Source organism: Platalea leucorodia, assembly GCF_965183815.1.
Source record: "Platalea leucorodia genome assembly, chromosome: Z".
Lineage (NCBI taxonomy): Eukaryota > Metazoa > Chordata > Aves > Pelecaniformes > Threskiornithidae > Platalea > Platalea leucorodia.
Window position 1 is genome coordinate 56014321 of NC_138858.1, and position 25820 is coordinate 56040140.

The following is a 25820-nucleotide window of genomic DNA, read 5'->3' on the forward strand; positions in this document are numbered from 1 at the left end:
GACATAAAGAGGCAAGACTGGGAGAAAAACTTTTGTACCACAATGGGCATCAGTTATGCTGTACATATGTCCTGTTTGGTCAGGTAGAGCTGGAGAAGGAAAACACACAAATTGCCATTAGAAACCACATGCTATGAAGGCAGGGGAAAGAGGTAAAGGAGGCTGGGAGATGAGTCTCACACATGAAAAGGGTTTAGAAAGACCTTCAGAACCTAAAACTAGAGTGACAGGGAGTGCAGATATTGCATATGGAGAGAAAACCTGTTCAAATAGCAGTTGATAATAGACTCAGGTAGGAATCATTCCACAGCATGGAGATGAATAAGGAGAGATAAAACGGGACATTAGAGAGACATCACTACATTATTCCTTTATATGGTAAATGTACAGAAAGAAGAAAATCAGGCACTAGCTGCTGTGAAACAGAAACATTGAATATTTTCAAGAAACTGAAGGGAGAAGGTGTGTCTGAATATGCAGGAAAGAGGCTTAGCAAGAGGAAGTGGAAAAATGGCAAAACAGGCAAAAAAAGGAAAGTTACATGGCAGCTAACATAAGAATTAGAAAAGGACACCCAGAAGAGGACAGGAAGAGGAGAAAAATTGGCAGTGTGAAGAAATACCATAGTTTCACTCACAAAGGACAGGAAAAGTACAGCAACAAGAATGAAAAGATGATGGTGAAGTGGACTAGCTTTCTTCAGCAGGATAAGCTTACACAGACTGAAAGCAACAGTGAAAAGGACCATGAAGGACATTTGAAGAGGAACTGTATTTCCACATGTTGAGGAAATGCAAATGAAGAGCAGAACTCACTTGCAGATAATCTCCATCTTTCAGATATGAAACAATTTGTTTTCAAACTCAGAAAAGGACACACTTTGCTGTATAATAATACTACCTGCGGTACTGCCCATAACAATATCAGCTAGGAATTCCTACACCTTAAAAATGCAATCAGAATAATTTACATAGAGGAAAGCATGATACTTTTCATTCTCTGATTTTGAAAACACAGGTGAAATGATTGCACACAAACAATTCAAAATAGCTTCACAGAGTAGAGAGTGACATGTATACAGCATTTCAGCAATAAGAAATCATGCATTTTTGTATGCTGGAGCCTGTAAAGAGGTAAATCATAACACATACATCACTGTAGAAACTTTACTACTGTGGTTATACTACCCATTATACTAATTCATAATTGCCAGCAGAACCAGACCAGCTACAAACAATCTAACCAAGTGTAGCTTTTCTACCTGAATGTTTCCTCTTGGAGTTGTTCTAGTTGTGTCTGCAGCTGCAAGTGCCTACGACCTGCAGGGCTGTTGGGATCTTCAATAGAATCAGATTGATTTAAACGTTCCATCAAAATCTGGTTCTCAGCAAGCAAGCTGCTCTTCTCCTCCTGGAGGGCTGCAACCTGTTGTAATAAAAGCATAAACTGAAATAACTAAGCTATCCAGCTACAGAGAGCAATTTTCTTCATGTGCATAATAAAGTATCAACACAAGCCACAAATGGAAACACGCGGGCTTCAATAATCATATTTCATAAGAATATACTGTAACATTAACAGGTATTCAATTGTGATGTGATAGAACCAACATATTGCAACATTAGGGGCAGATTTACCACATGGAAAACATAACTATTCTTAACTGTATTTCGCACAAGCATCTAAAGATAAAGTCTTAGTGATCACAGAAAATAAATTCATTATAACAAAGTCTGCATACTTTCCCAACAAACAAATAGAACTAGCCCTCCACAATAAAGCTTTTAAAACTGATTTCCAAAAGAAACAATGCTTATCAATCACACAGAATACCCAAGTCTGAATATCGAAGGGATGGCTGTGGCCTTCCTAGATTTTTTTTTAATCCAGTGGCCAATTACAAGCAGACCTGAAACAGGAACACAGTCCCAAAGATGACTCGGTTTCCACCAATGCTGTGCAAAACAGGCAGTAGTACAAAGAACCCAAAGTGCTGCAAGTCAAACAACAGCCGAAGCATGGGCTCATATGTTAATAAACAGTATAGAATTAGCATGCAGTAGGAGAAGGGGAAGAGAGGGAATGTGAACATCTCAACAGAAGGAAATGCTTCAATAAGAGCTTGAATCATCAAATACACCAAAATCAACCATGACACACAAATCAGCTTCATTAATTCTAACAGTTACTGAGCTGCTTGGCAGAAGTCTGAATTATACTCCAAAGTAGGGATGCAATGGCAATGCGTTTCACGGCTTCACTTCAGACTCCTCGTGTCTTCCGGATGAGGTATTCTTGATTTACAGTAAGGCTTAGTCTAAATCCATACACAGCTGATAGACTACCGTAACTTCTGATTGGGATTTAACTCTTAACTGAAACTGTTAACAGCAGCATAACCTCTATTAGTTCTCTAGTGCAAGAGTTGAACCACACAGCTCAAACCCTTCCTACCTGAATGAAAAAAAGTTTTGTTAGTATGAATCATCTTAATACTGGCAACATTGCATCAAGGTAAGAAAACAATGAAATTCACTCTGCTAGCACAAATAAAGCAAAATAATTACTGTGCAATTTTCATCTCCTTTTAAAAAATTATGTTTCCACAGTATACTTCTTGTTTTCAGCTGCCTAAAAATTAACACATCTCTTTCCCACTTCAAAATTAATATGTACAATATAGCAAACCTACCTGCATATCTAACTCATGACATCTCTGGGCAATTTCTTCTTTTGTTGCTAGTGCTTCATTTAATTCTTCTGTAGTTTTCTTCAGCTACCATAAACAACAAACAATTATAGTTTCATCACTCTCTGTGAAGTGTCTAAAAATATTCTGAACTACATGACTGTAAAATTATTTTTACATTTAGGTAATATATTAAATTTTTTGAAAACTTAGGCTATTCCACTCTTATAAAGAAACAAAGAAGCAGATATGATTACTGTTTAGTTTGTGTGACAGTAAAAAGTAAACATACCTAAAAGTAATATTTGGTCTTACAAAAATACATTAGAATTATCACATCTATGCTATGAACTGAGTCAAAAAATCTTGAAGAACTTGGGTCTGAAGAACTCATCAACTCTATACACTGAAAAACTGTCAGTACCACTTTTCTTTACGGATGCAGAGAGTGCGTAATTTCAGTTTTCAATCTACTTATCAATTACAGAAAGGACTGGAAGGTGGAATACAGGGAATGGACAATCAGGGTAAAATCTCTCTAGTCACTGGAAGCTACTCTTAGTGAACATCAGGAATACAACATGGTGAGGGAGAAGCCTACCCTTCTGAAAAAGGGCAGTGAATCTTGTAAGCAGTAGGAAATATTCAGATACTTCCCTTCAAAGGCTTTACGTTCAAAGATATGTGTCTTGCAAGTTTGCATACAAATGCAGTTAACATAACATAAAAACATAGCTACAAGAAAACTGGCCCGATAAAACAGGTGCATGCATATTATGCATATAGAGATATATTATTATAGAGAAGTATTATTATATATGATGAATTTTAGATGGGCTTTCTCAAACAGCACCATTGTATCTTACTTTTTCATGTTTATTTCTCAAGGGCCTGTTGACATACAAAAATTAATTCCATCTGCCAGAATTTACATACTTTTGCAGAGAAAGCATGATGGAGGAACACAGGGAACACCACTGTACTATACTTCTTCTCAATTAGAAAAAAAAATGAAGAAGTAGGACAGTGTTAGCATGAAGTTAAGCTAGTAAAAAAACAATTGGCTTTACATATTCTTTATATCAGCCCAGGAAGGATTCTCTTTGAAAACTTCTCTTATATATTGTAACAGTTCCTAGGACTGCTTTAAGGATTTTTGAGCCACATCTATGGGTTTTTTTTAAACTGACTTTGGAAGTAGGAACCGGCAAAAAAAGTTTTATTCAAATGCTACACACTTTTTTTATCCTTCTTTCTCAATACCCAAAGATTCGCACCGGTCTGCAGTATTGCTATACTATGTCATACAGCTAAACTTGTTTTCTAAACTGAGTTTCTCTCCTTTAAATACACAAAATAGGTAAACTCAATTCATAAAGCAAAAGGACTTGAAACATTGAAATTTAGTTTTCCACTCCTTATTTGAATTTCCCAGAAAATCCTTTCACAATTAAAGAAAAAAAGACAGACTTCTTAATAAAGCAAAATGACTGGCCACTGATGTGCTATGATTGCAGGAAAAGAAACATCTAGTCTTAGATACCTGCCGATCAAGGTCAACGTAAGCATCATTTCCAACAGAGACTGGAGACTCTTTACTCATCAACTGCAATTAGATTACACTGGATTAGAAAAAGCAAGGATTTACTTTTACATTAAAAGCTAAGCTTCAATGAAATACCAAGCTGATTTTAACTTTTGGGAGCTTCAACCTGACTTCATTCAGAAGTTTTTAACTTCATTTTTATATACGACATATTCAGGAACAATTACAGAAAGAAATCTTCAGAACTTATAATATTTAAAACACTATAAAAGAAATCTTACATAATCTCTTTTTCTTCTGAAAATGCATATTCTTTATCAATGATGAAACCTACAGTACACTGCTAAGCATTTCACTGAAGTGGCATTGGAACGATGGTAGCTATCAACACACCATGCAAGACCTGCCTTTAATTGTTCTCTGCCAGTGGTTTTCATTTTTTGATCACCTGGAAGTTCACAATCAATTTATTTCTTTATTTAACTAAAGTTGGGGACATATCTATCTCGGCCAATTGTGCAACACAAAGGTGATCAAAATTCCTGCTCTGGAGTTGTCCATAATTTGCAAATTTAAAAAGAAAGTCTATAGAGAGTATTCCTGAAATGAGTATTACAATTCCTTGTATACTAACCTATTCTGTTGCAGGAATGGCTGGTAGTCTAGAAAACATTGCTTTTAGCCACGACTTCAAAAAAACAGAACAAACAAAGAAACCCCACCAAAACAAAAAAAAGTAAGCCTTCCAAATCGACTGATGTGCTTACTAAAAGATAAAAAGCTGATAAGAAAGTAAGTTTTCTTTCAGTAGCCCACTGATCAGCAACACAGGTAGTTAAAAGTTAAATCAAATGTAACAGAAGTTGTAGCCCAAAGACCTCCTCCCACCCACCTCCAGCACACATGTTAAGGTAAAGTTATTACTGAAAGTTCTGAGACACAAAAAGGAACAGTCTTCCAAATAAGAAGTATGTTGTAACTAACTCAAAAGGCAGCATTACAGAACCACGCCGATGGCTTCTGTCATCCTGTCCAAACACAAAATGTTTTATGAATTCTCCAATGACACAATTCATGGAAGTTACAATCAAAAAGGCCCTATCTTAACCAAAATCAAGACGAGATTTCTTTCCTAAGTCCTCCTGTCCAGCCTGGTTACTCTCTCCAGAGACAGGGCTTCCTTTATTGCCTCCAGAAATCAGTGCTTTTGCATTACTTTTTGTTGCCAAAGTTCCTCGGATACACAGCACAAAGCTTTCATTTCTTCTCCATCCTTTCTGTTTATACTACTGTGTACAAGAGAAAATCTCTTTGACATTTACATCATTCAAATATTTACACACTTAGGTTTCTCTCCCTTTCCCTATCTCCTTAATTGGGATTTAGCTGCCTACAACATGCTTAAACTCATGTCTGTCCTCCTCAGACCTTGATGTTTGTTGCTAACTGGTGAATTCCTTCCATTTTGTCTACATCTTTACAATGACAAACTACTCTCAAGAACCATTCCATGAAGCCCAGACTCTCTGTAACAGTAATTAGAAGTTCCTATCCTCAGAGCTGTCCCCTGAAAAATGAAGTCACATGTCTTTTTCATTACCATACATAGTGGCATTACAAACTTGTATTTAATTTAGGGCCATGTTTTCTAAGCTGATTACCACTTCACCATCCAAAACATGAATTTTCAATCCCTCTTTGCTCTGTGATGTTTATACACATTTCCATTACTCCATTTCACTAGCTACTGTTCACTAGCTACTAGCTTTTCCAGATGACTAATAGGAATATCCATATTAACCAAATACTGAACTTTTCTCCACATTCTATATCCCACAACACTACTCACAAACACACTTCAGACACTAAGTTCCATCCGTTAAGCCAGTACTTTCTGACTGCCCAGCCCCAGGCTGCATGCAGCCTGGATGGGTGCACAACAATACGTCCCTGACAGCCACCACCCCTTTTTGGCCCTAGCACAACTTCCTCTTCAGAAACCCAGCTCACTGGGCCTGCCCGAGACTTACTGTAGGAGGAATACAGGAGGCTGCACAACCCACTAGAGGCCACTGTGGTGTTGCTGCTTTCTGTGGATTACCGTAAAGGAAGCAGGCCCCAGGCCAATAATATAATCCCTTCATTCTTCAATGGGTTTTGTCATCTCTCCCAAACCTTCCTAGCCTTGAGAACCCCTAGCAGAAATGTCCAGAAAAGAGGACATTAGCTGAAGAAGGATTAGGCAGTGGAGATACATGGTGTGGATGTAACATGAATGTTACACAGAATTTGTGAACTTAACTCCACGTGGTGCATCAGGAATGTCATGGGAAGTTTGCATGAGGCACTGAGGGCAAGAGCCACAGCCATGTGCAGATGACTCAAAGTGACAAGAAGCATCTTGCAATATTATGGCCTATGATATGGTGGGGATGCTACAGAAGAAATCTAGAGGATGGTGCTGCGTCCAGTAGCACAACCAGACAAGGAACAGGAATGAGACTGCCAAATTACTCACAAGTAATACAGGAATCCAACTTCTGATCATCAGTTAACAATAAACTGAAGTTAAGAAGTGGGGTGAAAAGGGAGAGTTATCATGGTGAAGGATTGTCTCCATCTTTTCCCTACACATCTCCCCACACATTGGAGAGGACAATGGTATATGTAAGCAAATGTCTTGACTGTGCTCTGCTTCTGGATTGCCTCTACCCGGTTTCTCCCTGCTTAATAGCAAACACTTTACTGTAAACAGCACAGCTAATAAGGTACAACTCCATCCACCTATCCAAACTTCCCTCTCTTTAATATGATTTCCTGAAAAATTCAAGAAAAGTTTTATTGAATGCTGTGGTTTAGGATTCCACACAGATATGTACGTCAACTCAAAACACACACTACACCTTCCATCCACCTAAAAAATATAAGGTAACAGGCTTGCCTAGTTTCCCCTATTCTTCACTTTGTTTCTTGTCAATCAACATTCTCTGAAACTACTGAAGTTTAGAGCTCCAAAATGCCCAGTTACCTGCTCAATGGCATATTAGCTCTTTCTGCATTATTTATTACTAATCTGATTATACTAGTAGATCGTTATTAATTTTTAAAGCAAATTTTCTTTCTGTGTTCTGCTATATATATCTCCTCTACGTACAAACTCACATTCAGACAAATTCCCAAAGTATTGCTATAGTTTCAGCGCTTCACATGCAACCTGCAACTGTGTTATTAGAACACATGGTCTTGGGAGGTATGGGTCAATGCCAGTATTTTTGAGTTTAGAGTGGCAGTTTATTTCATGTGTATTTCAATTGTCTGACTGAAGAGAATAAAAAGGAGAAGGAAGTGGCCTTCCCATTCTACCTCCACAGCTGCAAGTTTTCTTCAGGAGCAAACTACAGGTGGGCATAAAGGTCTACTGTCACAATTTTGCAGCACTGGAACTGGCTTTCAGCTCCAAACTCACAATTTAGCTTAAGTATAGTATTATCATCTGTCTTCACATGTACCTTTACTGGATGATGATGTGCAGAGATTTTACAACTGAACTGATTATAAAAAGGGAAATCGAAAAAGTGCCTGGAAAATCAAGCAATTGCATCAGGCCTCTACAGCAGAAGGAAAAGTCTGCTTAAGAGCTTCCCACAGTGAAAAAGCAAGCAACTAGCATTTACTTCCTTGCTCTTTTTCTTGGTTCTTTTGGTTTCTTTTGGATTATTTTGCATATTTAGAATGAAGACTTGAAGTAGCACGAGTACTTGTTCAAATAATCAAAATGTCATTTAAAATCAAGAGAGCTTATTCCATGGTGAAGAGGTCAATCTGGATTTTAAATGGTACAATAACCTGGACAAGATGACACTTTCTATAATTCTTTGTCTAGTTTTATGGGAAGGAGTTGTCATTCCCTGTTAAACCTTTACATCTAAATATTTTCATGCTCAAAGCTTTGGTACGCTGTCTTACAAAATACTTGTAGAACTGATAATTTTATATTATTAAAGCCTTCACTTTTTAACTGCTTTGCTTGTGAAATATGAACAAGTTGTGTTGTCATGGATACATAAAGACTAGGGAAGGGGTAAAACTATCACAAAATCTGCATGCATGAATAACCTGAATTATGAATGCTTTTTTTCCCCCCTACACAATTTGCATGATTTTGCAAATGCAGCTGCACCACTTAGTTGATGTTAAAAAGTTCGAAACATTTGCTTTATCCGAAATGCTTCTTCTACAGTTGCTAATATTGTACAAGCTCATTTAAGTGCCCATGACACAATGTCAAAATCCAGCTTCTGTATTCAGAAGGTTGTTTTTCTCTTTTAAAACATTATTTCTGTTTGTTTGCTTTTTAAGAGCCAAGGCTATGTATGACACAGTGTGTATCCTTTAATGCAGCTGGACTTTCTTCTTCCTCCAGTACTGCTGACAGACCCAAGGAAGTATTTTTCTATCATTTCCTAGCTATTCAAAAGCCACTTTTACTTCAGACAAGATGAACCTTTAAACAGTCAGGACAAAATACCGGGGGGGGGGGAGATGGACCCCACAAAACCAAACAGATTCTGCTTTGTGGAAGTAACACAGTTGGTATTAATCCAGACAGGAAGTACCTTCTGCTATGCACCCCAGGCAAATTTTGACACTACCTCTAGTACTTTGCTGTTAAGAGCCTGTTCTGACTCTCAGCTTGACCTGCAGAGACACCTGCTAACTGATCAAGTTTAGAGATGTTCTAAAGAGCAAAGGCTTTTTTTCCCCAGCTACCACTTCCATCAATAATGAACGTGGCTGCTCAAAGAAAAGACTTGGGAAAATCGCAGCAGAATTTCCAAAGGATGTCTAGGAAAGGAAAGGAAAGGAAAGAAGAAATACATAATGGCCAAAATAATTTCTGTGAGGAAAGATTTTTGGCCTTTAAAAAAAATCTGCAAATTATGAAATTAAAAACTATGTTATATTATACATAGTAACATATTAATTGCAAGTAATAATAAATTATAATAATATAAACAGAATATATGAGTATATATTACAGAATATACAATACATAATTTATAATTATATGTAATATTTTTTGCAATATTTTTGATAGCTGTATCATTCTTGCTCTTCCTCTATCTTGTGCACAGCTTGCATTTAGAAATGCACATCTGCAGATTAGAATCTAAGAATCTAGGTGGTGGCAACACACCAGATTAATTTGACTGCACTGAAAAAATAACAGAAAAGCATTGTTCAATTTATAAAACCTTTATGGAGCATGAGGCATACTTTATTATTAATATTTTATTTTAAACATTTAAATAAGTGAAGAAAGGAAATGCTGAAGAGTTACAAGTTATTAAAAAAACTGAAATAACCAAATAAAATTTAAAACATAAAATGCTCCTTCTTCCATTTAAAAATCAGCTGCTTCATGCAAAAAACAGAGAAAACAGGGCAGAGGCTTGTTCTACTGTGCCTCATGAAATATTTTCATGGTAAGATTATTTATGAAAATCAAAGAAGTATCAAAAAACATTTATATGTGCTTTGCTGAAAAAGAAAAATTAATTACATAATACATCAGTAAAGTTTAGAGAGGTCTTTTTACATACCTAATTTTGACGAAAGAGTACTGCATGTCAAATGCTATGAAATGTTTGGATTAGGTGACATATCAACTTTTCAAATATGCATATATAGCTACTCTCCTAGACGCTTTATTTTGGTGTCTCCTACATATTGCTTAGTCCAAGCCACTTGGATTCTGAGAGCTGCTCTGGGTCCAAGAAATAGAAAAACCTCCTTAAATCCAGTGAAGTTTCACCCCTCCAAAGACACAGACTGCAGCTGTCAGAGTAGACTCTCCGGATCTAAACTCTTGTTAGTATAATAGAATATCTCAAGTTGGAAGCGACCCATAAGGATCATTGAGCCCAACTCCCTGCTCCTCACAGGACTACCTAAAACTAAATCATATGACTAAGAGCATTGTCCAGATGCTCCTTGAACTCTGACAGGCTTGATGCCATGACCACTTGCCTGGGCAGCCTCTTCCAGTTACCAACCACCAACTCAGCGAATAACCTTTTCCTAATGTCCAGTCTGAACTTCCCCTGATGCAGTTTCATTCCATTTCCTCATGTCCAATCACTGGTCACCAGAAAGAGGAGATTAGGACCTCCCCCCTTGAGTAAGTTGTAGACTGCCATGAGGTCACCCCTCAGCCTTCACTTCTTCACGCTGAACAAACCAAGTGACCTCAGCTACTCTTGCCCTCGAGACCTTTCACAATCTTTGTCGCTCTTCTCCAGACACACTCAAATCGTTTGATGTCGTATTGAGACACCCAGAACTGCACACAGTACTCGAGGTGGGGCCGCACCAGTGTGGTGTAGAGTGGGACAATCACCCCCCTTGGCCAGCTAGCTATGCTGTGCCTCATGCACCCCAGGATACAGTCGGCCCTTTGGGCTGCCAGGGCACATTGCTGATGCATATTCAACTTGCCATCGACCCAAACGTCCAGATCTTTCTGCAGGGTTTCTCTCCAGCCTCTCATCCCCCAGTTTGCAGATATAACCAGTATTACCCCATCCCAAGTGGAGAATCCAGCACTTGCTCGTGTTAAATTTCATATGGCTGGTGACTGCCCAGCTCTCTAGTCTATGCAGATCTCTCTGTAAGGCCACTCTACCCTCAAGGGAGCCCACCTAGTTTAGTATTATCATCAAACTTCCTTAATGTACATTCGATTCCTGTCTCCAGATCATGTATAAAAACATTAAAAAGCACTAGCCCTAAAATTGACCCCTGGGGAACCCCACTAGTGGCTGGCCACCAGCCAGATGTAACTCCATTTACTGTAACTCTTTGAGCCCAACTTGTCAGCTAGTTGCTCACCCAAAGTATTACGGACTTGTCTAGCTGTATGCTGCATATTTTGTCCAGAAGCGTACTGTGAGAGACAGTATCAAAAGCTTTGCTAAAAAAAAAACCCAAAAACAACAAAAACCAACCAACCAAACAAACACACACATCTACTTGTTTCCCTTGGTCAACTAGATAGATACACAACCTTGTTGCAAAAGGAAATTAAGTTAGTTAAGCAGGACTTTGCCCTCCTGAACCCATTCTGGCTATGACCAATGACTGCATTGTCTCTCACGTGTTTTTCAATAGCTCCCAGAATAACCTTCTCCGTAATTTTGCCAGGCACTGAAGTGAGACAGGGCTGTAATTACCAGGGTCTTCCTTCTTTCCCTTATTGAAAACTGGGACAACCTTTGCCAGCTTCCAATTGCCTGGGACCTCTCCAGACTCCCAATACTGTTGAAAAATAATGGAGGGAGATCCCGCTTTCTGACCTCTTCTTTAAGCACCTGAGATCCTCCTCATTTAGTTCTGAATGCCTTGGTTTTCTAAGCAGCTTGGAAGGTAGCATTAAAATCACTAAGAACTGCACCAGTACCTGAATAGTAAGCTTTTTGATTCACTGAGTTTCAAATATCTGTTCCAGAAGAACAGACCCTCATCCTGCGATTTCTCCCCACTTCTACTCCCCGTGTCTGACAAAGGGCATAAACACTAAATAAGTTCAGTGCCTACTCATGAAATGCTGAAAACTGCGGGCTGCTTCAGATCTGTCTGTTTTATCAAATGAAGGAGATTTTCACAAAAATCAGACAGATTTTCAACAGAAGGAGGGAAGATAAGAGAAGGTTTTCTATTTTAAGATAGTGCAAAATAAAGTGATGCTGAAAGTTGGGTTTAATAAAAGAGGACATTACAAAAATCCACCAAAACATTGTATTACAGTTAAAAAGAATGCAAAAGTAAAACACCCCAAAACCCAGGCAAACTAGTGCTTGGCAGCACTGACTGGAAGGTGATTTAGCATAAGGATTCTTTCAATGCTCATTTGAAAAGCCCTCTCTGCAATGTTACAGATAGCAGTCCACACACAGACAACAGGATGTACAACTGCATGGATACAGCATTGGTCAAAGTGATAACAGGGGGCGGGGTCCCTGTAGGCTCACTGACATCTCTTTCTCTATCCAGACATTACAGAAAAGTGAAATTTCTCTAGAGCTCAATGTGGAATTTAGTTTCTCTTGTTCAGGTTCAGAAGAAACAGGATTACCAGCCATTTCCTGCTTTCCTTAGTGGCCTGCCCTGCAGTAAACCTTCATCTGTGAAGACTGATAGGGACTTCACTTATAGGCACTTCGGGGTCCTAAAAAGTCACATGGGGACTTCATGGTTATAGTGGTCATTAACACTGTGGTTTAATTTTCACTGTGGTTTTAATTTAAAACTGAACAGCACTTTTACAAAATACACCGCAATACTTACTCAGTTGTAAAAAGATATTACCAAAAATACTTTCATTAGCCTATTCATAACACTACAGCTGACAAAAGAATACCATGCTATCCATTTCTCTTTCTTTTCACGTGTCTAGTAAAAAAAATTAACAGTTCATGGAGTTTTGCATTTTCAAGGCACAAATTTTGAAGAAATTCTATTTGGTTACTCATATAAAAGCAGTCCAGTGCACTTCAGGAGCCACAGGGTAGGAAAGGTAAAGGAAAGGGAACCCAGTATCAAAAATATCTAGAAGTTTCAACCTTCTAGATTTAAAGAAAAGTGGGACATTCAATCAGAGTTCCTTGACATAAAGCAAGCTTTACTGATTTGTTTTTCTAAGGAAAAATAAGATATTTTTCAATGTAAAATAGCAAAATCTATGCCCCTTATTTTTTTTTACTTCCAATTAAGTTTTTCCAAAGTGGGAAAAAGCATACTTCTGTAAAATACTGAAAGGCTGTACTTTTACACACTGTGGGCATCCCAGCATACCTCCTGAATGGCTGTCATGACAACATGTTGAACTGATTCTTCCATCATCATTATGGTCTGGATGTACTCTGAAAATAAGAGCATTCCAAAACATCACTGTTGAAACTCAAGTCACAAAGAACATGAGGTCAGAAGCTGTATCCTTACAAAATGACTAGGTGCCCTAGATGACATCGAAATGCACAATCACCAGTCAAGTCCCACCCCAACAAGCTCAACAAGACTTTATCAAAAGTCTGTTTAGACATAACTCCAGGCTCCTTGGAACTCTGTAACAATGAAAAAAGTACATGATTGTCATTCATTTTTTTTCCTTCTGGTATCTCACACTTCTGAAATAACTACTTACACTCCTTCTCTCACTTTGTTCCCAAACTATTCAGGATATACAAGTACATGATCCATGCATAGGTTGTCCTTTTCCGTAAGTTTAACAATAATGTCCTGCCTTCCTACAGCATCCTCATTTCAAGGCATTTTCATATCTGTTCTTGCTCGCTGTTCTTATTTCTGTGCTGTATCACTAGTAAGTCACCTCCACTTTTTCATTCCTCACCTATGTGTAGATGTGACCTGCACAACAGGTACCTTCTAAGATGATACAGTGGTTAGGAGGACAAATTCTGGCATTTAGACCAAGTCAAGGAGTTTATGACTTGCCCAGTATTATATGGTTTCCAGTCAGATATGATGATCTTTACATGTGACCTGTATTCTTTTAATGATTTGTCCAAGAGGAAGATGCTTGGAATCAGTCACCTCAAAGTGATTAATTAGGTCATGACAAGTCTCACTCAAAGTATAAAAAACTAGACTGTTCCGATATTTCAAATATGTACATTTTTAATGTCCAGACTGAAAGAGTAAGAGAAACAAAGGAATAAGATACACTTCCCACTTGAGGATGACAAAATGGTCACCAAAAGGAAGGAAGATAATTTTACATAAAACAGAGAGGACAGGAGGCCTAATAAAACAGAATTATTTATGTACTTATGGAAGAAAATTACCTCTATTTTAATTAATAGGATAGCCAGACTGTCTCTTGATTAAGGGACGAATAAAAGTAATCTCTGAATGAGAAATTAAAGTGATTTAGACACTTGAGAAAACTGGAAAGGGGAAGTTAGCTATAAAAGCTAAGATGCATCATGCAAGAGAAAAACAAAAGGTTTGAGAACCTGGCTGCCATTTTGTCAGAAAGGAAACCAAAATGAGTTAAATCAGGAAGACACAGATATTTGATGTGACTTTAATGTAAATACAGTAAACATTGTTTTACTTACCCACGTGTATTTTATACACATATTCCTATGCTTCCTGTTTTAAGTGTTAAGTAGTTGCTTTGTTACCTTAACCTGGCTGGAATTAAGTATACTTTAAGGTAATTGAGTACCAATAAGACACCCTGCACCCAAGGCACGTTTAGAGCATGAGATTTGGGACACTTCAACAAGCATCTCCACTGTTCATCACATCCTCTGTGGCACCTCCAGGAAAAATGAATGGGTCCCTACTTTACCTGTGCAGGTCAGACAGACAGTTGGTGCCATGGGAGTCATGAGAGGCAGAAGTCTCTTCCAGTGACTGCTGAACTGGGATTCAATTGCCTAACAGATGCCTCAAGTGACATTTTGGGCTCCCTTAAGGTATCATGCTCAGTATTTAGCTGCTGCCCAGAAGGGCATGGTTGCCAACATTACTTTTTCCTATTTGCCAACCCCATGCAAAATTCTTAGAAACTACAGTATCCCAAATTACACCAGACATATCTTCAGACCAGCCCCCAGTCATACTGTTGGCTCTTGGCCATGTAACAAGATGCTGACTGGAATGCATTCCTAAAACCCAGAGTCATACAGAATAGTGCAACCACATTTTTTGATTCTTAACTATCCCGATCTACCTCATAAATGGTTAAAGGGTGGGCCCAAGAATTTTCCTTTATAGTGTGCCTTTTCAGCTCAGCAAACAAAAATAGAAAACATGTAAGTTGGAACCAAAACCAGTTCCACAGCTTGAGACTCCAAAACTACTGAAGCTTATAACAAAACAACTGTTATTATCTGTAGGACAAAATAATGTCAGCACTGAAAAAAAATACATTTGTATTTGACAGCAACCTGAGAAATACAATTTTTCCCCAAAGTATTTACACAACAAGCTGGATTCTCATTCATTGCTTGGGAGAAAACATGCTTTCAAAATGTAATACCTTGCTTCTGTTCACAATTCACAGCACATCCCAAAATAAGCTGAAGCATTCTCCCAAGCTCCGCAGCATCAGCATGCTCTCCAATCAGGTTAACATCAGGAAGGGTGAAGTCATTAATCTGTTGCCCCAGAATCTGCATAAAGACCCAGTACATACATGTGTGTATTGCTACACATATACATACACACGTATTTCAAAATACAAAGATGATTCAGGATCAACAAGAACAACTTGTATTTTAACATAGTTTTCAATCCACCTTTAAAACAAACTAAATTACCTAACACCTAACATCTAAATATTAAATCATACTGCTTGACACAACTAATATTTAGGAGAAGACAAACCTGACTGTCTCAACTAACAAGAAACTATTGGTTTCAGACTTAGCGGGATCTTTTTCTTCAGATAAGAAAGGTAACAAAGGCAGGCTTCCACGGTGATCAACAGCACATAGATAATGAAAAAAAATTTTTAAGCATTCCATTAAAAAAATCTAACTCCTAAAAATGCCTTATGTAGCATAAAACATTACATACAAATCTCACATTTCTTACCACTAGAAAGTCAGAAATTGAAATATTTCACTTATGCAATACATGTGTCTAGCACTGATGGATGACAAATGTAAGACAGTAAAAAATTCAATCACTTGGCCTCACACTTTTAGAAAATTTAAGGATATTTAGCAAGTCTCAGAGCTAAGAAAGCTAGTTCTATGGAAGAGAATTTGAGGTAGTAGTACAATACATAATTAAACAGCCCACATGCAGAAAGAAAAAAAAAAAAAAACCAAAGCAAAACAAAAAAACCACGTGACTTACAATTAATGTAATCTGATTTATAATTAAGAAGGATTTACATTAATGATTGTCAGTAGAAAGAATTAAACAATTCTGCTAAATTGTTCATAAAGAGCTTTCAGGGGGCTGAGAATATGAATATGAAATATGGAATTAAACACATCTCTGACACATTAATTGCAGATAAAAAGAAACTGTCACTTCTTAAGCAAGGTGCAATAAAGAAACAATGACTATGGCGGGAATCAGTCACTTATTTGCTGGATGCCCTTTTTCATGTTAATACTCAAGAAAAAACAGAAAATCAGGTAAAGGTATTTATAAAAAACATTTAACATATGTTTATGAAGAATACACGGAAATCAAGCCATTCAAAAGTTTTTCAGGGTTGGGCTTTGTGGAATTATTGTGGTTGAGTTTGTTCTTGTTTTGTATGGTGTTTTTTGTATTGTGGCATTATTATTTTTTTAAACTGCTTTCTCAAAGAATAAGTACCAACACTACTAAAAGTGTCTGTATACTTTAAAGGACACATTTATTCCTGTTGGAAAAGACTTCCTTTGGTCATTCTAGTGAGAAAATAAGAATTCTGTGAATGCATCAAGCACAATGGAAAATATTGCCATTGTATATAGACTGCCATAATACAGTAAAACACAATATTCTTTGAATTATGCAAATCTGATATGTGTTTATATATTGATCTGTAGTTCCTCAATTTCTTTCAAATGCAATACCAGATTTAAGTTAATAATACTACAACAGCTCCATAGTTACTGATAATATAATTGCTGTTGAAGAAAGCTGAAGGGAAAAGGGAGGCACTATGAAAAAGCCAAGGATGCAAAAGTGTAAATAGAGGATTTTTAAATAAACATGAGATACAATTTTAATTCAACAAAAAAATAAATTCAAAGAAATATAAAAATGAAGGACAGACTCTGCAATAAATAACTTGAGATGAAAAAGAGCATTTTTTCCCTTTTTTAATACATGAAAAACCTTTAAAAAAAAGAAAAGAAAGTTTCAATTCCAGAGCAGCAGAGTTCTGCAGCAAGATTATGAGGTATAACAAAGCATGCAAGCTATAAATAGGTGACTTTGGCTTCTTGTTCTTCCATACTATAATTGACAAAGACAGCAATGTAGGATAGATATGGAAAGACTGGCCTCCTGAATGCGATACAAATTTTTGAATTTTTGAAGATGAACAAAATTAGCATATACACTTTTCAAAGGCTTTTAGCTATATCAGGTAAAATCCATATACATTCACATCTGTATTTTTGTAGAAGGTGACTACTAGGAGAGGGAATCAGGTTGAGGAAAACATAACCAGGATTCATAGTATAATCCCGATCACCTCCATTATCACCACAAGCATTGCCTCAGCAGAAAAAAAAGAAACCAAATCAAAACCAAGTCAAACTTATAAATGCGCATTACCTTTGCAGAACTTAATCAGCTTGAAACAGCTCAAAACTTGCTTAGTACTAAAGTTTTCACACCAGAAATTTAATCATCATACATACCAACTAGCTGAAAAGAAGCTGGCATCACTTTGTCAAAGTAATATTCATTTTTCATAACAAAAACCTTATTTTCTTCTTTCTAGAATTGTCAGTTATGAACGGCTTGCTTAACCATCAATTTTCAAAATTTATTTCAACATGGATACCTGACCGTTTACTGAATATAAGCTTATGAGTCTAACTTCTTCTTTCTGCAAATCTGCTCACTTTTAAAGACTTAAGTTTATTACCAAATGTCTTCCTCTCCAAAGTATTTATGAGAAGCTCATATTTTGAGGGAAGAAATGTCCAGGATGTACACATTATGGATTTTGTGCTGCAGCCTGTAGAGATCAATTTGCCTCAAAACATCACTGAAAGTAAAAGCATGTTTCAGCTGAAGATTCACTACTGAAAAAAATACTGTATTGTATCTCCTCCTGATTGGTTCATTTCTGAGTTTGCTCAATAGTCTAAGAGAGAACACCAAGGGCAGACTCCAATATCTAGGATTAAAACATTTCATTGAAAATTTTAATGTGGGGAGAGGCTAAAAATGCTCTTTACTCCCTCTCTTCAAGAGAAAAGGAAAGAGGCAGTCTTTAGCTGGAGAGGGGCGGGAGGTGGGGGTGAGAGGAAATCAGACACAGGTACTGTTAAAAGTCCACCGTCAGAACACAGTCAGCAAAGACATCTACTGTTTGTATGACAGAATTTGCACATCAGACTCCTCTGGAAGCTCCGAGTATTCTATAAAGCAGGTGAGAAGTTTTAGAGAAGACTAACGCCTGAGAATAGGCCATGAAACACTCTGTATGCCAAATACTTTGCAAGAAAAAGTCAGAACTTAATCAATAGAATATAATTTACATTAAACAGATTAACTAAAATATGTAACAAAAAGGAATGTAGATGTAGATTCTTACCTCATGGTTGTAATCCAATATTCCTTTTAAAATTTTCTTCAGGTTGCTCACCTATTTGACAAGAAGAAGAAGGAAATAAAATAAATGCAGGGAATAAATTACAGAGAAATGATCATAAAGTAGGCAATCACAGAAGAATCACACAGAAGAATCATACAGTTACATCTATTTGCACAATAAGACTTTCTGTTTGAGCAGTTTAATTTAGAATCATGAAAGTTATGCAGTAGTCCCTTACGATCAGACTTCCAGACTTGATAACAGTTCTTTATTAATTGACAGAACCCATTTAAATTACGACAAACATCACGTTGTCTTGGATAGGTTTTAGATCAGACTCTAAATCATGAATCTTTTTTGGATTGTTTATCTTGGGATTATTTTTGCATCCAGAAGTTGAAGTATTCTTTTCCTCCTTTCTTCTCTTAAAGCATCCTAGTGATCTACTTTGTGCAGAGATAAACCTCTTCTTTCAAACCGAGACCAGCTACTGCTCAATGTCGTCCTTTATTCCCAACCTCTGTAAGCTTAATTTAGTAACTTTATCATTAATTATTCCTCTTAGTTCTTTCATTTTTGTTCGTGTCCACCACCACCCCTCAGTTCTTTACAACTGAATGTCCGTCTTACAGTATCAAGGCAAAATTCACATTTCTCAGTGATGCCTTCACTGCCATACAAAGATAGCTTCTGTTCACTTCCATAACCAATGGCACCAGTTGAGTTTCTCCTGCTGTACAGAATCCATGCCACACTTCCCTAGTACTGAGTAGTGCTCCTTTCCAGAAAACAACCTTTACATCAAGTCTCTGAGATAAAGAGTGCATTTAAAAATTATAAAAATGCCCAGTGGATCTCATAGGTGATATTTAGAAAAAAATAAATCTTTGCTGAAAGTAACTGCTACAGATTCCCACCAATTAATGTCCAAGTATTTAAGCAAGGAATTTAGATAGTAGTAGCAGTGCACTCTCTCCTGTGACAAGAGGAGCAGCTGAGGGAATTGGGGTTGTTTATTCTGGAGAAAAGGAGGCTGAGGGAGCACCTTATTGCTCTCTACAACTACCTGGAGGGAGGCTGTAGCGAGGTGGGGGTCAGTCTCTTCTCCCAAGTAACAAGCGATAGAACAAGAGGAAATGGCCTCAAGTTGCACCAGGGGAGGTTTAGGTTGCATATTACCAAAAATTTCTTCACCGAAAGGGTTAAGTACTGGAACAGGCTGCCCACGGAAGGGGTTGAGTCACCATCCCTGGAGGTATTTAAAAGTCATGTAGATGTGATGCTTAGGGACATGGTTTAGTGGTGGACTTGATAGTGTTAAGCTTACAGTTGGACTTGATGATCTTAAGGGTCTTTTCCAAGTTAAATGATCCTGTAGTTCTATGAAGTCTATAAACAGATTCTGCAAAGACTGAACCTGACGGAATTAGGATTCACAAAGTGCTGTTGCTGACAACAGTAGCCACAGAAGCAAACTGTGGAACTATAATGAAGGGAGAGCGAAAACTCTCAAATCCCACTGTCTTTAAAGTCCACAATAACTTCTATATTCTTGATTACATTCCAAAAATATCCATCTAGGAGATTCTGTCCACTGGCAGATCTGAGGAAACGCTACAGAAAACAGTTAGGAAACATGATACTGAAATCCAGGGACAAAGTCAACACTTCAACACAATCACAGACAAAAATGAGGTCATGAAAGCAAAATCCAGTCTCTTCTCTAAGAGAAACTCAAGAAAGCAACAGGCTACACACACACTAAAAGATTTAGCCAGGAAATCTAAAGTGATAATGATCTGATTACCTTATTTTTATTAATCCACTCCATTTGGGAAACAAATGGCAAAAGCTGCCCACTTACTAAGATATAAGAACATCCTGATTGTCTTCATAATCACTGAACTTTAAGTCATACAAGAAACAAAAATTCACTTGGACTTGAAAAGTGACACATGAAATATTCTGACAACCTAGAATGAGAACTGGAGATGCTATATGATAGCAAGCATATAACAAAATTTACTGTCCCTTCCATAACAACATAATAATTAGTTTACTTTCAGGTTTACATCTTCTACTCCCAAACACATACTATTTCTGTAATATTACACTTAACACATCATGTTTCTGTAAGAAATACAACTGTCTTCTAGCTGTCTGCCCAAAAGCAATCCCCACCACCTCTCAAAGGCTATGCAAAATCATAACCAAAGCCTGCAACAGATTCAAGAATTTAAAGAAATGTAAATAATTTTATTTTGATGTCAAATCACCAAAAAGAATACTGCACTGATTAGAATTTAATTTTCAACCTTGATTCATTAACGTCTTCCAGCTTGTAATTTACCTGAGTCTGCTGCAGAAAGTGCCACAGAAACGCAAAGGCCATGTTGCAGAATTTAAGTCCAGTTTACCGATGAGAACATTGTGAGGAACCTTGAACTTGAACATAATCCCAAAAAATGAGAAACAAAATGGAAAGTACTCGCCTACAAAATACTACTTTTCCACTTCCCTTGTAAACATTGTTTGAATTAAAATCCCTTAAACACAAAAGAGTCATCTTCCTCCATATAACTTTCCTAGACCTTAGAGTTGAGATGCTGGAACAAAATCAATGTTGATCAAAATCTGTCATCAAAACTAACATATAGGGCAGCATCCTTGGAAAAAGAAAACAGCAAACAACCTGAAAAAAAAAAAAATCTCATCTTTGAGGTGTTATTTTATTCCACTGTCAATCAGCAGTACTATGATAACTTGCTTTCAAGAGTTAACTGTATCATCTTTGTATCTGGCACACCATCAGACAATTATAAGGCTAAAGCAGCTTCTTTATAGACTGGATTAAACTTAACAATGATCTTCAGTATTACTCAGGCTCTCAATTTTTTTTTTTTAACTTGTCTGCAGTGAATACACTTAGATGGTTCTACTGTCACTGGCAGAGAATCATCATGAGGAAACTACCACAAATGTTTTCTATTTTGAGTTTCAACTTAGTAGCTCCAGTAACATTTGTCAGGTCATAGCATAAATTCTTAAAAGGAAGACTTTGAACAGAGATGAATGAAAAGGAACAACAGCACAAGAAAGCGTTAAAGACAACCCATTACATCAAAATACTAAATCACAGCAGGTGATGGTTGTTCAGATTTTTTTTCTCTTTTTTTTTTTAAGCACATGGCAAAAATCTAACTATAACTAGTTAACAAAGACCATTAAATCATGCAATGATAGAACACAACAGATAGAATTTCCAGTATCGATCATGACTAAAGCGCTGTATCATCCTTTGGAGATCAGCCCACGGTCACATGGGATGCTTATTTGCTTGCATCAGCAACATGACTTCCTCCTTTTCCATACAAAGCACGTACACTACCCGCGCAACCTCTTTCACGTCCATCCCCTGCACCCATACCTCTGTTGCAAAAGACATGAAACTTACTGGGAAAAAAAAAAATAGCAAAACCTATGCTTTATTCCACTTCAAAAGCTGTTGCAACTTGCAATAGATGGATTATCAATTATTTCTAGACAAATCTCTATTCATTTGCAATCTCTTTTCCAGCCATTATTTTCTGTTTTATTTCCCTAATCTCATATTATCAAGGAGAGGACATCCGCTTTGACCTAATGCATCCACAAAGGCAACCTGCATGTTATCATTCATTCTTTTAACACCTAAATTTCACTAATATTCAGAGCAGAGCTGTGTGGATGTTCTTCATGTTAAATGATCATTACCCTCTCAGTTTGCAGCCATCTTGGCTGTAGTATAGTACTACATAGTTAGCACATGCTGTTCAGTATGAGACTGGCCCTTATGACACAACATTAACCTGATAAACTGACTGGAATGAAAGCAGATATAATGTGCCCTGGGTTACTGAAGGCATCACATGACCTGACAACACCGTATGACTTAATGTTTGCGAGTTTATTCTCACCTGTCATATGAAATATCTGTTTTTATTTAATTACAATTTACTTACTCGTTCCAAACTGAGGGTCTCTAAGGGTAGCCTGTCTAGATTTCTCTCTTTATGAATGTACTTGAACAACAAAAGGAAAGTCTGATGAAGTGGACAGTAGAAATGCCCTTAAGCTTATGATTGCTAAGAAAAAGAGAGCATGGGTTATCTACCCTCTTGTTTTCTCGCTAACATTATGACAGCCAGTCCCCCATTTATCCTTATATCACTTGTATGACTGAAATCCTGTTTGTGCTGAAGACTCTGTAAATAGACTTATGCTTGTACATTTCAGGCCCTGAAGTGTCTGAATGGAACCCCAATGTTCTGAAATGCTGTTCAACAGTATCTTTCCTGGGTAATTATGCACAGACCTATTTTCCGTCACACAGGTTGTAATTAAGAACCTTATAACTTCTGGAAGCGTTGCTAGGGCACACTTGCAAGTGGTGAGAGAATTCTTAATCAGTCAGCTTCAGATATCTCGGTAAGGTACATATTCTTCCTGGCTGCACTTAAAAAGGCAGCAGGGGGAGGGGGAGAGAGAGAGTGTGCATGCATTATTCCCACCACATACATCAGGTTTCTGCTCTAAACTGCATTCTGTGGGAGCCTGTCTCTTCACTGATTATAAATGGAGCCTACAGAGAGACTATACCACTAGCTTTGGGGGTTATCCCCCTCCAACCTGTCTTCTGCAAAAAAGAAATCCCAAAAAGAACCTTGAGGTAAATGACAAGAGAAAAAAAAAAAAAAAAAAATGTGGTTCTGAGCACAGAGAGCATTACCACATTAAACTTATATTTGGAGACATTGTTGACTTAGGAATTAAGGGTATATCGAAACAGAGTTAAATATATCACTTGCTAATTATCTTTTTGACAGAAATGAATGCTGGCTCACAATACACCTATAATCTCTGCTTCTTGCTTGCAGAAAAACATTCACATGACAGGCTTCCACCCTTATCAGAAAAAAACCTCAACTCTAAAAGGCTGCTCATGAGTAAGTGCTCCCTTCTCTTGCAAAGGAACAAGAAAGTAGCAGAAAGCTGATACTGTACACTGAAAACTAGCTTCCATTACTCCACCAGTCAACGCAGCTTGCACTGTAGAATTCAGAGCAAACATAACTGTGCTACTGCAGGGAGTCAAAATTAATTCTCATAAATCAGGTTTGTTTACTTAGATTACAGCACTAAGTAGTTTGTGCTCTAATTTCATTGGTGATTCCATTTTGCAATACTGTATCAAACACAAGGCATTCAAACTGTACTAGCTGCAGAAAGCCTAGTAGCTCCTATTGTTTGAACGTGTTATTCAGTAATGGAACAAACACAGCTTGCTACTATAAACATCGATAAAATTGTACTTTAAACTGAGGGCCTAGTCTGAATGCCAAAGCAAAAAGTCCAGAAGAAAAAGTCAGAAATCAAGCTGAACAATGTATTTCCTTCCTTTCCCAAGCGAGGTATGACTGCACGGAATGGAACGGGGCAGGGGGGGAAGTCAGTTTTACCCCATGCCCCAGACAGTCAACAACTTACTCTATAATTGCCAAAACTGACATGTGTGTATCAAATCATTAACTGTTTAAACTTGTGTTCTGCTACTGGTATTCGTGTACGACTTGACATTGAACTTTCTTCTTTCTTGATTAGGGAATTTCATTCCTGCAAAATTTTGGCAACAGAATTACTTTCTATGCCATTCCCCCATTTTCAATAAAGGCTGTTTTATCTTCAAAATGTCATCTTCAGCATGAAATACTAGCATATTAGAGTTTAGCATATTAGAGTTTAAACTCTGACTATATGAAAGTGTTCAGTTTTACATCAGGAAAGAGATATGTCTTTGCCCTTTTTTTTTTTTTTAAACCACAACATAAAATTGCAGTTAAGGCAGCAGTGAGAAGTAGGGTTTTTTTGTTGCCCAAGAGAAAACACAAACTGCTATGTACACTGATGTATGTATGCCTCAGAAATTTTAACCCCAAAGAAGTAATAACATGTTTCTCTACTAAACACAGCAGACAAAGATCTGTTCAGCTGTAACACACAGAATGCTTGCTGAATGCTTCCTAATTTGCAAGTCCCCCAAGTTGTAGCATTTCCGTTTTTCTATCCTGTGCATTGCTTAATCTCTTCAGTCAGACAGCCTGCCCCGAAACCAAGAATATAACATCTCTGTGAATTTATACATTTCTTTTAAACTGGTACAGCAACAGGAAAAACATTTTTAATAAGACTGCATTCTTGCAGTTATGGGAAAGTGAATTACTGAACAAAAAAAATAATGAAAGCTGAGCCACACATTCTTATTTATTCCCCATACAGGACAGCATCCAATTCAAAGTTAACAATTGCATGGTTTTCTGAGTATCTCTTTCAACAGTGGTTAGAAGAGCTGTATCAGGCCTACACTAACCTCTATCAGGCCCTCCTAACCACTGTTCCACAAAGTAGAACTACTTGCACATTACATTTTGGTTTGTTTTTTTAACTTATTTTCCCTACTAGACTAGCTTCTTTATGTGGTTCATAATACTGAGAGCTTGTACAAGTGGTGACTATTATACCATGTGATATCAGAGGCAAAGAGCAATCATGTTTACCAACAGGAATATAATTCAGCTCATTATCATGACTTGTGAGGTAGTGAGATAACCCGATTATCATTTTTCATGGTGCTTCTTAAAATATGAAGGGAAATCTGTATCATTGAGTCACGCAGAAATATGTTGCCTACATTGTAAATCTGGTGACATACGAATAGAAGTGCACAGAGTGAAAGTGTTCCTACAAGCCAGGCTATAAATGATGGATTGACTGATAGACATTTGAACAACTAGATTACTAATAGTGTTTACTCACATATAAAGAAGAAGAACAGTTGGCAAAGTATAGGATTACCTTCCTGGTTACAAATTAGGAGTTAAAATATCACGTTTGTGCCTTTTAGTATTCTTCATGAAAAGGGAAGTGGTATATAAAAATGTATACAAAAAGCTGGAGCATACATCTCTTTTAAACAAAAAAATAATCAGCCTGTAGTTCTTACTTACATGGCTTTATGAAAAACAAGAAGGAATGACATCGTCAAGAACTGAAGTTTGACCTGATGTTTTTCCAACCTCAATCACATAAGGAAGTTACTCGATTGCTCAGCTTTTTTTTTTTTTTTTTTAATTGACGCCTGCTAAGCCTTGGTATCTGCCAGATTGGTAGAAGACATAAAAAAATTTATTCCTCAAGCTCCATGAGAGTTACAGAAGCTGCTGCTCCACTTTCAATCAGCT

At 37.3% G+C, this 25820-nt stretch overlaps 1 protein-coding gene across 9 annotated transcripts in view; it reads right to left on the minus strand.

Annotated features, from left to right (window-relative positions):
- Nucleotides 1-25820, minus strand: part of HOOK3 (hook microtubule tethering protein 3) — a 104467-nt gene that overhangs the window by 42787 nt on the left and 35860 nt on the right. For 7 of the 9 annotated variants that reach the window (XM_082336880.1, XM_082336882.1, XM_082336879.1 and 4 more), the window contains 6 exons: nucleotides 18544-18594; nucleotides 15304-15436; nucleotides 13089-13156; nucleotides 4233-4295; nucleotides 2693-2776; nucleotides 1262-1425 (listed from right to left, as the gene is read on the minus strand). In XM_082336880.1, the coding sequence (XP_082193006.1) occupies nucleotides 1262-1425; nucleotides 2693-2776; nucleotides 4233-4295; nucleotides 13089-13156; nucleotides 15304-15436; nucleotides 18544-18594 (563 nt within the window). Of the gene's footprint in view, nucleotides 1-1261; nucleotides 1426-2692; nucleotides 2777-4232; nucleotides 4296-13088; nucleotides 13157-15303; nucleotides 15437-18543; nucleotides 18595-20893; nucleotides 20950-25820 lie in introns of those variants that run through there. The other 2 variants (XM_082336884.1, XM_082336885.1) reach the window with 2 other exon arrangements.